At 53.2% G+C, this 13,213-nt stretch overlaps 1 protein-coding gene across 6 annotated transcripts in view; it reads right to left on the bottom strand.

Moving 5' to 3' along the window:
- Positions 1-13,213, bottom strand: part of kifc3 (kinesin family member C3) — a 42,753-nt gene that overhangs the window by 1,002 nt on the left and 28,538 nt on the right. For 5 of the 6 annotated variants that reach the window (XM_035418379.1, XM_035418377.1, XM_035418374.1 and 2 more), the window contains 12 exons: positions 12,654-12,827; positions 10,276-10,423; positions 9,686-9,816; positions 8,855-8,966; positions 8,436-8,617; positions 8,244-8,348; positions 7,672-7,802; positions 5,183-5,306; positions 4,550-4,679; positions 3,133-3,362; positions 2,565-2,711; positions 854-974 (listed from right to left, as the gene is read on the bottom strand). In XM_035418379.1, coding sequence (XP_035274270.1) covers positions 854-974; positions 2,565-2,711; positions 3,133-3,362; positions 4,550-4,679; positions 5,183-5,306; positions 7,672-7,802; positions 8,244-8,348; positions 8,436-8,617; positions 8,855-8,966; positions 9,686-9,816; positions 10,276-10,423; positions 12,654-12,827 — 1,735 coding nt within the window. Of the gene's footprint in view, positions 1-95; positions 145-853; positions 975-2,564; positions 2,712-3,132; positions 3,363-4,549; positions 4,680-5,182; positions 5,307-7,671; positions 7,803-8,243; positions 8,349-8,435; positions 8,618-8,854; positions 8,967-9,685; positions 9,817-10,275; positions 10,424-12,653; positions 12,828-13,213 lie in introns of all 6 variants that reach the window. The other variant, XM_035418375.1, reaches the window with a different exon arrangement.

The following is a 13,213-nucleotide window of genomic DNA, read 5'->3' as shown; positions in this document are numbered from 1 at the left end:
GCGGAGTATGACACTGGTGAGCACCATGCCATGCTGAGCGCCTGGGGGGGGTTTTCCATGCCAAGCTGAGCTGGTCCAGTTTAAAACCCACCTACCTGCCCTCCGTCCCCCACCTGTCAGGTGCCTACGCGTCTACATGTCACTCTGCAAATCAACCAGAGTCAGAGCGTCCGTCAGAGCGGGCCAGGGGGTGGAGCTAACAGTACTGTTCAGAGAGCGAGACCGAGCGAGAGAGTGAGAGAGCGGGAGAGAGAGAGAGAGAAAGAGATAGAGAGTAACAGAGGGAGTGAGAGAGAGCAGGAGAGAGAGAGAGTGAGAGAGGGAGAGAGCGGGAGAGCAGGAGAGAGAGAGTGAGAGAGGGGAGAGAGCAGGAGAAAGAGAGAGAAAGAGATAGAGAGTAACAGAGGGAGAGAGAGAGAGCAGGAGAGAGAGAGAGAGAGTGAGAGAGGGAGTGAGAGAGAGAGAGGTGCTAATCCTAAAAAACTATAGGCTGTTCAATCTCCAGTTTCACACCCCTGAAATGAGAGAGAAGTGCACTACAGAGAAACTACTGCTACAGTCTGGGTACGACTGAGCGGTATGTGTGTGTGTGTGTGTGTGTGTGTACATACGTGTGTGTGTGAGTGTACGTACGTGTGTGTGTGAGTGTACGTACGTGTGTGTGTGTGTGTGTGTGTGTGTGTGTGTGTGTGTGTGTACGTACGTGCGTGTGTGTGCGCGTGTGAGTGTGTGTGTGTGTGTGCGTGTGTGTGAGTGTACGTACGTGTGTGTGTGTGCGCGTGTGTGTGTGAGTGTACGTACGCGTGTGTGTGTGTGCGCGTGTGTGTGCGCGTGTGCGCTGTCCTGTACCCACCTGCAGTAATGTGGGACTGCGACCTCCTGCGGGACCCTGGGGTCTTGCTCCCGGATGCCAGGGTGGAGCCCACACTGCTGGTGCGGGAGATGGGGAGCGGCGTCACAGGAGGAGAGTCAAGCTGAGAGAGAGAGAAAACATGAGTGTGAGAGGTAGAGGATGGAGGAGAGAGAGAGAGAGAACATGAGTGTGAGAGGTAGAGGACGGAGGAGAGAGTGAGAGAAAACATGAGTATGAGAGGTAGAGGAGGAAGGAGAAAGAGAGAGAGAGAGAGAGAGGGAGAGAGAAAACATGAGTATGAGAGGTAGAGGAGGAAGGAAGGAGAGAGAGAGATCCTATTAGGAGAGGATGAACACTCCATAACCACAGCAGCATATGAATATATACATATTTATGTCTATATAATGTTTGAATTTCAGAGAGATGGAGAGGGAGAGGCAGGGAGGCCAGATTCCCCCAGATGGTTAGAGGTCATTTTCTCACGTGCAGAACTGCACGATGGGGGGTGAGAGCTTATCCAGCATCATTAAAACTGTTCATGGGTTTATTTATGCAAAAAATGCCCTCTGCATTTTAAAAACACAAAAAGAAGAACAGCAACTCAACGCGAGCAGTTTAAGCGCTGAGCCGATCGCTTCTCAGCAGGACCTCTCTGTCCGAGTCTTACCGAGCTGCAGTGTATCTGGACTTACAAACAGGCCCAATTAATCTACTCAGATTCTACCTGAATACTGATCTCCAATATCTCCTCTCGAGACACTTATCTGCTGTACTGCAAGTCCACTGTGAATGAATATGAGACGCTGCTGTGCACTACTAAAAACAAGACACATAAGTCAAAAGTAAAGTTTTCTTGTGTGCTTGCTCAGTCTAATTGAGGGCAGGGACTTTAGCCGATTAAACCTTCAGCTGATCAGACCGAATCAATCGAGCTCTGTCAAGACGCGTCAAATCCAAAGCAGCAGACCAGAAACGTCTCGGTCGAGACTGAGATTGACGAAGGACGGGTAGAACCAAAACCCGGACCCGCGGCAGTCCAGCAGGACCGAAACCCGGGTCCAGTAAGCACCGGTTTGCAGAAATAAAAGGGTGTGAATGTAGCATGTGTCCAGCTCTCCCTTTCTGCTTCTCAAAGGTGTGTGTGTCTGTGTGTGTGTATGTGCGCGCAAAGCTGTTCCTGACTACGTGCTCAATAATGAGCCCATGGCACAGAGCTCAGGATTAGCAATGTGGGGCAGCTGAGGGCTAAAGTCTATTTTATACTTGGTCGTGTGACACTTGCGACAAGTGCCGCTCGATAAAAATGACGTTTTTTCGACTGGGGGGAAAAAAAAGTGTTGCGCTGCACCTTCTCAATATCGCGCACCTCTGGAATGCGTGGAGTCATACTTTCTCGCACCGTGTGATTGGACAGTTTACAAAACGCAAACAAACGGTCGGGAGGGGGTTTGGCGGCACGTTGCCATAGAGACAGCAGGACCCTCCCCCCCTGCAGGCCTTCTCAGGTTATAAATGTTGAGTGACGCCCTCGATCTTCCTCGGGCGACACGGACAGAGCGTGAATGAGGCCTAACGGGCGCCCCGCTGCGCGCCTCTGGGTGCCTGGCAACCACGCGTGGAAGAGAGGCAGGCGGACGTGGAGTGGGGCTCGGCGGGGGGGGGGGGGGGGGGGTGGTAGCGGGGGGGAGGGGGGGGGAGGTCTTGCTCTTACCTCCACGCTGTCGTGCGTGGGCGAGGAGGAGGTGGAGGAGTTCTCGGCCTGTTTTCGGGAGGCGGAGCCCAGCTCCACGCTGCGCACGCGCTGGGCGAACTTGAGGGAGCACACCGATTCGCTCACGTTGCTGTCCATCGGGGAGACCTGAGGGAGGGGGGGGGGGGGGGGGGTCACATGACTGCACCAGCACACAATCGGGCCCATTGTTCCAGAACCGCTCGGGCCTCGGATCACCAATCAGAGCAGAGCTGGCTCTCCCCCACTGAGGTACCGCATTCCAAACAGAGACCATTACAACTCACTAAGGCAGACCCCTCACCTGAACACTGCTACACCTGGCAGGACCCCCTCACCTTAACACTGCTACACCTGACAAGACCCCCTCACCTTAACACTGCTACACCTGGCAGAACCCCTTCACCTTAACACTGCTTCACCCAACCTCCCAATCACAGACCCCAGCCCCTCCAGCCCTGCTCCCCCACCCCCAGCCCACCTGCACCCCCACCCCCCAGCCTGCTCCCCCACCCCCCAGCCCACCTGCACCCCTGCACCCCCAGCTCACCTGCACCATCATCAGCGTCTTGCTGTCCCCGCTGAGGGAGTCCTGCAGCAGGTAGGTGAGGCGGGAGTTTCGGAAGGGCACGTGGGATTGCTTGGAGCGCAGGGCGTGGATGACGTCGCCCAGCGCCGACAGCGACTTGTTGATGCACTGCGCCTCCCGCAGGCGGCTGCCCTCCGCCCCAGACTTGGCGATGCGCTCCGAGCCGGCCAGGTCCACCAGGTTCAGCTTACCTGTGGGGGCGGGGTTAAGGGAGTGGGGGCGGGGTTAAGACAGCGAGGACAAATCTTTAAGTTACAACTGCAGCACGGATGTTCTGTACAGAATTTCACAATTTAGGAATTTAGCAGAATTTCACATGGCTGAAAACCACCACTGGAATACAGTCCGGATGTACTACTCCAGTCCTGGAGGGGGCGCTGTGTCTGTATGTTTAACTCAAGTCCTGGAGGGGGCGCTGTGTCTGCGGGTTTAACTCCAGCCCCGGGGGGCCACAGTATCTGAGGATTTTCCTGGTGCCCTCTCTATCATGAGCCAAATTAGACACCGCAGCCAAGCTGCGTAGACTCTCTCTATCCAATCAGCGACTTAAATTAAGCACTTCATGTTGAAGTACACAGCCTACTGTACACAGCGGCCCTCCAGGACCGACAAGCCCGTTGCATAGTTACATAAGACAACGCACACAGTCTCTCCACTCGGGTTCACATGGACTGTAATCACCAGCCACTCTGCGCAGTTAGAGGCCGCTAAAGACATTAGCCTCCAAGGGCACGCCATGCTAATGTCTTCCACATGAGGGACGGCAACGGCCTTCAGATGCGGCTGCGTTTGATAGACAGGCACACACTCCCATGTCCAATTTTTGCACGTCATGTGACTGTAATACACACACGGTCAGCAGTTACAGCCGGATTCAGAAAGTCCTTGCATAAGACTTAGCATGTTAAGCTGCGGTGTGGATCTTTCATTTTGTCTGCCAGTGTATTACAACCATGGTGTAGTATAACATTTAGGGAACTGGGCTTGTAACTGAAAAGGTTTGATTCCCAGCTGGGGCTCTGCTGTTGCACGGTACTTGAAAAGCATTTAGCTTGAATCACTTCAGTAAATATGGACTATTGTATAAAAATGAAATCTGTTCATGTATGTAGGTAGGTATGTATGTATGTACTGTCCATATGTACGTACGTACATACTGTACGTGTGTATGTATGTAATGTACGTATGTACTGAACATATGTAAGTATGTATGCATGTAATGTATGTATGTACTGTACATAAGTATGTAATGTATGTATGTACTGTACATAAGTATGTATGTATGTACGTACTGTATGCATGGATGTATGTACGTGTCCTACGAAATCTGTTCATGAATGTGTGTATATTTCTGCACGCAGGAGTCCAGCGCTCGGACCTGAGGTGCGGTGGCCGGTGGAGGAGTTGAAGCCGGAGACGGTGACGATGAGGAGCGCGTGCGAGCGCGAGCTGTGCTCGTTCAGGTTGGTGCACGCGGTCGCGCGGTTCATGTGACCCAGGTCGAACACCTGCGGGAAGGTCAGAGGTCAGCCGACAGGGTACGGGTTCACAGAGGAAGTACAGTCACAGCACAAATCCTGTAGATCCAATGTGATCAACATGTTACGGGCGATGAACACTAAATTACAGTAACTGAAAATTTAGCACTAATTTACAGCCTGGTGGTTTCTGATTGGATAACATGCAGTTAGTTCACCAAGCAAGACTGCCAAATTACTTAAATTTATGTGTGGAGCCTAAGTTACAATGGATCCAAAGAACACCAGGGCACAGTTCAACACACACACACACACACGCACACGCACACGCACACGCACACGCACACAACATACACATGCACACGCACACGCACACACGCACACACAGTATTCTGTTACTGCTCTAAAAAAAGATTTGTTTAGCCATGTAATGCAGAGCAGGCACCTTCCACTCATCAGTGTAACACAGAGCGCATGATGACCAAATGCGTCTCTCCGTCTGTCTGTCCTTCCATCCGTGGGCCTGCACTCACCTTGTTTATGTCCTCCACGCTCTGCACCGCGAACTCCGTCAGTCCCGGCACGTAGAGCTGGCCGCTTCCGTCTGGGCACATCTTAATGTCCAGCTTCTCACTGGGGTTGTCACCCAGAAGGTTCCTGAGGGAAACATCGCACCACAACATTGGTTCCCGTGCAGAAATGGCACAATCTCTCTAAGCTCTGGATTCCACGGCAAGTTCTACCAATGCTGGTTCACCCGTACACTGTATCACAGTAAAACGTTTAATATATATGGGTACAAGAACCATCTACAGCTGCGATTCATGGACAAATCGATAAATATAGATAAAACGTCACATCACATAAACAATTGGACCAATTACAGAAATAGTGGAAGATTGGACAACATCCAGGATTGGCTGAAGGCCTCAGAAACGGGGTTTCCCACCCTGAAGCTAAAGGGAGGAACCGGTGCTGTCAGGGTGTCACCAGCATTCAGAATTACATGCACATGCACACAGATGTTTTTAAACAGTGTACACAAACAGGTTTTTAACTGTGTACACAGAAAGGATTTTAAGCTGTGTACACAGAGATGATTTTAAACTGCGTACACAGAGTCAGAGATGTTTCCAACTGTGTACACAGGGAGGATTTTAAACTGTACACAGAGTCAGAGATGTTTTTAAACTGTGTACACAGGGAGGATTTTAAACTGTGTACACAGAGATGACTGGCTGAGCTGGTGGAGAGTTCTCAGTGCATCTGATGTGACCAAATGTGGCCTAAAGAAGTCGGGCCACTCAGAGGGATTAGGGACTTCTGGCTGCTGTCTATGTATGAGTCTCCTGGTCTGGATCTGATGCTCGGCGGCTAAACAGTGAGCAGCTAATGGAGACGGTGCTTATGCTGCACTGAGCCGACTGCTCTCATACACAAGCCAGCCGGCCAGATGGACATCAAATATAATCCACTTTTAACAGCTGGGCTGTCCCCAAACACACACACTCATGCACACACACACACAAGCGCGCGCGCATACACACACGTACACAGACACGCACAAGCACACACACACACACGCAAGCACAATGTGTACGGACACACACACACAGACGGACACACACACACTCATGCACACACACACACACGCACATACACACACGTACACAGACACGCACAAGCACACACACACACACACACACACACACACACACACACGCAAGCACAATGTGTTCGGACACACACACAGACACACGCACACACACACACACACATGCGCATACACACACGTACACAGACACGCACAAGCACACACACACACACACACACACACACGCAAGCACAATGTGTTCGGACACACACACAGACACACGCACACACACACACACACATGCGCATAGACACACGTACACAGACACGCACAAGCACACACACACACACGCAAGCACATGTGTTCGGACACACACACAGACACATGTACACACACACACACACACACACACACAGACACATGTACACACACACACAGACACACACACACACACACACACAGTCCTGTTTAAAAGCTGGAATGCAGACTAATATGAAGACACTGACAGATGGCTGTCAGATGTAAACACAACGGCGGCTCGTGACATTGCTGAGCCCAGCTGTTCAGGGGTCTCTGTGTAACAGCCTTCCCACAATGCCCCTCTGTTCAGAGCATCATTTCACAGAGCCTGAATCAAAGCTTCCATAATTCCAGCAAATCGTGGCCTTTCACCCCAATAAATCTGCCCAATGTGGCTCAGAATGGCTCAAAGTCAGAATGACAACCACACAGCCACCAACTGCCATTTCCAGAGATGGAAAAATGCAGCGATTTAAAAATGATAAAAATGACACTGGATTCATTCGTCAGAGAGGGCTTGTTTCCCTGTGATATTCGCTAATGATTTCTGACAAGCAATTAATTAGCCTGCGTTCTCCTGAATTACTCATGTCTTGGGGTTGCCCCGGTGATTAGTAATCACACTGTAAGCATTTGTGCTCATCGGAGAAAAGACCAAATTTTTTTTTTTTTTGAAAATCAGCTTTTCTGCAGCCGGCTTATTTTCTGCCCCAATTAGACCAGAGGAAATAAGCACGCCTCTGTGACCCCCCTGTGTGATCCCAGGACAGACAGAATCATGTGACCCCCCTGTGTGATCCCTGGACAGACAGGGTCATGTGACCCCCCCCCCCCCCCCCCCTCACCGGAGCGTCTCGTTGTAGATCTCCACCATGCTGACGGTGATGTGGAAGTCCCAGTCCCCCCCCCCCCGTGCCCCCACCTCACCCCCCCCGCCCCCCCCCCTCACCGGAGCGTCTCGTTGTAGATCTCCACCATGCTCACGGTGATGTGGAAGTCCCAGTCTCCCCCCTGGCCCCCCGCCCCCCTGCCCCCCCTCACCGGAGCGTCTCATTGTAGATCTCCACCATGCTCACGGTGATGTGGAAGTCCCAGTCCCCCCCCCACCCCCACCTCGCCCCCCCTCACCGGAGCGTCTCGTTGTAGATCTCCACCATGCTGACGGTGATGTGGAAGTCCCAGTCCGGCGCCTTCTCCGTCACCTCGGAGAACAGCAGCTTCAGCGCGCGCTGGTTGATGCCGGGGTTCTCGGCCACGCCCTGAGAGAAAAGGCGGGAAAAAGGAGGGGGGGGAGACATGAGACGATGGCAGGACCACGCACACGCAGTGCTGAAGAGCATTACTAAGCAGTAACGGTAATAATAACTGTGTCCAGACTAAACTACCACATGGGGGTTTGAGAACCACCCTGCAGTGGGACATTAGAATAGAGAGAGAGAGAGATGCTGCACATTGCATGTAAGCCTCCCACACAAGTCTCATTCATCAGTTCACTTCAGAAACTGGGGCCTGTAGAAATGTCTCCTATGCACACGCTCAGCCTTTCTTGATTGGCCTCCCCCCCCCGCCAAAAAAAAAAAGCAAGCCAAATGAATTATGAAATAATTATGAAATACTAGATGATGGGGAGAGAGGTATTTTCTTAAAAGCTAATTTTAGTATGAATTTAAAAGCAGAATTAGATTTTAGGGTTGAAATACCTCCATGGTGTAGGTCTTCCCTGAGCCGGTCTGCCCGTAGGCGAAAATGCACACGTTGAAGCCGTCGATGCAGGAAATGATCAGGGACTGCACTTCCTGGAAGACCTGTACAAAGGAGAATGACACGGGGGGTCATTTCCCCATTTCCCTTGGGAAGTGAACCCCTAAATCCAGCCTTCACGGGGGGCTCACCTCTTCTTGCGAGGCCTGAGGGGGGAACACCTTGTCCAGCTCGAAGGACATGGCCTTCCCTTTGTTGGACAGGTGGAGGACCGCGTCGTCGTCGGGGTCGAAGGTCACCATGTTCTTGGCGTCGGCGGCGTTCAGCTCCTCCTGGCTGACGGGCCGAACCCGGCAGAGCACACGGATATTACCTGAGAGAGAGAGAGAGAGAGGGAGGGAGGGAGGGAGGGAGAGAGAGAGAGACCCAGAGAGATAGAGATAGAGAGGGAGGGAGGGACAGAGAGAGAGAAAGAGGGGGACAGACAAAGAGAGAGAGAGACAGAGAGGTGAATACACTGTGTACAGAGCAGTGCTGCTGACAGTAGACAGTAGACTGTAGCGGGGATTGTGATGTCACGGTTGCCACGGCGTCCCCTCCGCTCTCTCACCTCTGAGACGCACCAGCTCGTTGTGGCACTTCTTGCGCAGGTTCATTTCCCGCTTGTACTTGCGCAGCAGCTCCTGGTTGGCGGTGCTCACCTCTGCGATCACCTGGCAGATCTGTGAGCAGGGGGGAAAGGTCAAGGGTCAGGGGGGAAAGGTCAAGGGTCAGGGGGTCACGGCCATACAGTCACAACCGCACGCAATGAAATGGCGTCTACACCAGGGACACTCAAATCTGGTTTCCATTCCTCCCCTCTAATCAGGGACTGATCTGAAACTGACGCAGCAGGTGAGTGTGATCTCTGGCCAATCAGTGACATTACTGAACTACGGGACTATCAAGGCAGTGCTACTGACTTTGAGAAACAGGTCTGAGTATCTCGTTTACACAAACAAGTCGGCCAGCTCAGCATTCTAACAGTCAAAGTTTGATCTCTGCCATTGTTGAAGCTTTCGGATTAGCCGTTTCCTTATGAATATTCATGAAGGCATGTGGTTAAAAACAGAATACCAGAATAAGTGCGAAGTGTGATTATTTATGTAAGCGGCTAACTAAAGATAGAACAGCTGTTGCTACAACGCCAGCGGCTATGGATTCTCTGTCCTTACGCACTACTATTTATATATCATACTATAGCGCTGGAAACTCCCAAACTGCTTGAATAAAGAAGCACAGAAGACGGGAGGAAGTTTGACCATCTGGTTATTATAGAGAATCTCTGGCAGAACGTCCTGCAGTAAGGATGCACTGAGGACAGAACGAGCGCAGCGCCTGGCCGTCTGGTTGGCACGAAGATCTGTGGTGCGGTACAGAGTGATTGACAGGCGCGGCTCACCTCCTGCTTGGCCTCGCCGATGGCCTTCTCCAGCATGACGGGGAAGTCCTGCACCTGCCTCTTCAGGCAGTTGTAGTCGCAGGTGAGCGTGCGCAGGGCCGGCTGCAGCGTCAGCAGGTTCATCCGCACACCTGCGCAGAGGGAGGGACGTCACGGCGAGGAGAGACGGCAGGACAGGTAAGCAAGAAGACAAAACAGGCAGAGGCAGACAGATGCATAGACAGACAGACAGGCAGGCAGACAGACAGACGGACAGAAAGGCAGGCAGGCAGGCAGACAGATGGGAGGACAGACACACAGACGGGAGGACAGAGCGACTGAGAGACAGACTGACAGGAGGACAGACACAGACGAGAGGGCAGAGCGACTGATGGGAGGACAGAGCAACTGACACAGACGGACGGGAGGGCAGAGCGACTGACAGACAGACGGGAGGACAGACGGACAGAGAGAGACAGACAGACAGACTAACAGGAAGACAGAGCGACTGACAGACGGACGGGAGGACAGACGGACAGAGAGAGACAGACAGACAGACTAACAGGAAGACAGAGCGACTGACAGACGGACGGGAGGACAGAGCAACTGACCGGCCAGGTTCTCGTGCACGGCCTTCATCTCGCTCTCAGCCCTGACAAAGGCCTCCTCGATGACCCGGTTCTTCTCCTCCTCCAGAGACTGCATCTCCGCCTCCAGCTGGCCCTGCACCCGCTCCATCTCCCCCTCGTACGTCAGGATCTGCACGCGGAGATAGGGGCACGAGGTCAGGCCCCCTCCCTAAAAAAACCCCACTACAGGGGGGCTGTAGCCTCTTCACCTCACCACCAGTTAAGCCAGAACAGTTCAGCCATTCCCTATATGGGTCACCCATTACTGTCTACACCACACAGACAACCCATCCTGCTGACCAAATGCATTATGCTATATTAGGCTAAGCTACCCAAAGCAACAGACTATCGTGTAGCGGCTATGCTTAGTCCAGCAGGCTGGGATGGGGAAGCCTGCTTCTACAACACGTTCCAATAAGACTGCTCCATTACGCACTGATCGAGGATCAGTTAACCCAGCCGCTATCCTAACCGCTAACATTGTGTGTTGGTAACACACACTGACCCAGGGTCAGGCCTAGGAGGTATGCTGCTACCTACACCTGCTACGGCACGTAGGGGGGAGGGGAGTGGAGGGGTTCAGGCCTGGTACAGCACTACTCAACAAAAGGGGAGAATTTAGGAGGTTGGACACAGGAAGTACAACTGAGGGACACAGGAAGTACTACTGTATGGTCATACATCTACCGACCAGACTCAATGAGAAATGAGGGGTGTATGAGAGTCATCTAAAAAAAAACTGCTTCAGGGGTCAAACATGAACCTGATGCAGTAAATCATTATAAGTGCAGTGACTCAAAGACAAGCTAAAAAGGTTCAGGAAAAAAAAACCCTGTCATATTAAAAACCAAGTATGTTAAAAGTCACTGCTCTCTAACTGGCATCCAGCCCTCTTTCACTGTAACTTTCCCTCCATTTTCTAAATGACCTCTGACCCCCTCCAGGCAACCAAACAGAAGTCCAACCTTGGACAAGCTACGAATGACCTCTCCGTTGCCCCTGCCAACGGCGTAAGAGAGCAGGCCACAGAGACGTCTCCTGTCCGTACCCAGCTGGAACACAAGCGGAGAGAGCGGTTAGCCTCCATGGGGGGGGGGGGGGGGGGCAGCACACTGGGTGAGACTCCTCCTATGGGATACTACAGGAGGCTGGTTCCAGCTGTACAGTGGAAAAGGGGTAGCCTATTAATGACCAGGATACTGTTTCTCCTGCTGTGACTGGGAAATGATCAGGGGAAGATGAAAAATGACCACAGCGAGTGAGGGAGTAAGGATGGGGAAGCAATGAGACCCACATTTTATGAGCGATTTGGAGGGGGAAGGTAGGGGGTGGGGGGGGGGGTGGACATACACCCAGCACTGTGGGACAGGTGTGATGGAATGAGATCAGGATGGGGAGGGGCAAGAGCCAAAGCTCAATCGTTTCATTGGCTGACAGGTATAACTGACCGACGACGCTTGGCAGCTCCACCCATTCCGAAGCTTTACGAAGTCTCACCCTCATCACTACAAAGAAGTGCCGGCAGGAAAGTGACACGTCGGAGCAGAAGCACTTCCTGTTGTGACGCCAGCGGCGGGATCGCTCAGTAATCCGTCTGAGCCCTCGATCCGCCGCTGCCTGCCAGGACGGCGTGACTCAGAGGAAACCCGCTATACCGCCCCACGTGCTATACATGCCCTCTGCCGATTGGTTCTGCTGTCCCGTGTGACACGTCTGGGCCAATCGCAGGCAAGGGCAGTGACGGTACAGTGTGCAGATGAGTTTGAGCTGTGCTTCTGTTCTGTTCTGTTCTGTTCTGCTCTGCTCTGCTCTGGCCGCAGCAGAGACAGGCTGGAACAGAGCCAGCGCGCGCTGGATTCATTCCCGCAGCCCAGCTTTAATTAACGGCTATGCCCTAACGATAGCAGCGATAGCCTAATTACAGAGTCCCAGAGCGAATGCTAAAGTTAGGAGGGGTGAAGGCATACAGAGGGTTGGGGTTTGGGCTATCCCTCAGGCAGGGGTGGGAGTAGTAGGGGTGGGGCTATCAGGGGTGGGGCTTCTCCTAGGTTTGGGGTGGGGCTTCCCCTTAGTTGGGGGTAGAGGTAGCAAGGGGCGTGGCTTGAGGGGTAGTATAAGTGCGGGTGGGGCTATCCCTCAGTTAGGGGTGGAGGGCGAGGCTACTCCTTGTTTAGGGGTAGGGATAGTGGGGGCGGGACTACTCCTGGGTTAGGGGGTGGAAGGCAGGGCTTTTCCTGGGTTAGGGGCAGAGGGCGGAGCTATCCCTGGGTTTGGGGTGGAGGGCGGGTCTACCCCTGGGTTAGGGGGCGGGGCTACCCCTGGGGTAGGGGGCGGGGCTACCCCTCGGTCAGGGCCCGTACCTGCGTGCGCAGCTGGCCGCAGGTCCTCTGCGACTCGTGCAGCTGCTGCTCCAGCTCCCTGAGCAGCTGCCTCTGCACGCCCAGCTGCTCCTGCAGCGCCAGGCTGCGGCCGTGCGCCTCCGACAGGGCCTGCTGCGACTCGGCCGACTCCACCTCCACCGTGCGGGTCACGTACTGCGGGGGCAGAGAGGCGTCAGAGCTCTGCGCCGAAACGCAGCCCTCCCCCGAAACGCAGCCCTCCCCACGCACAGTAAGAACGCAGCCCTCCCCACGCACAGTAAGAACGCAGCCCTCCCCACGCACAGTAAGAACGCAGCCCTCCCCACGCACAGTAAGAACGCACAGCCCTGTTTACATTCAGACAGCGCAAAATCATACACGCATCGATCCATCTGAGCATGTGTATTACACACACACAGACACACGCGCACGCACACACGCACACATACATGGACACATGAACACGTGCACATGCACACACAGACACACACATTAACAACTAAATTTTAAAAATGAGTAGAATACATTCACAAACAGAAACAAATATACAGGTGGACAGA

The sequence above is a fragment of the Anguilla anguilla genome, chromosome 5, assembly GCF_013347855.1.
Source record: "Anguilla anguilla isolate fAngAng1 chromosome 5, fAngAng1.pri, whole genome shotgun sequence".
NCBI lineage: Eukaryota > Metazoa > Chordata > Actinopteri > Anguilliformes > Anguillidae > Anguilla > Anguilla anguilla.
Note: the sequence above shows the minus strand (reverse complement) of the source record. Positions and strands in the feature narration are given on the sequence as shown.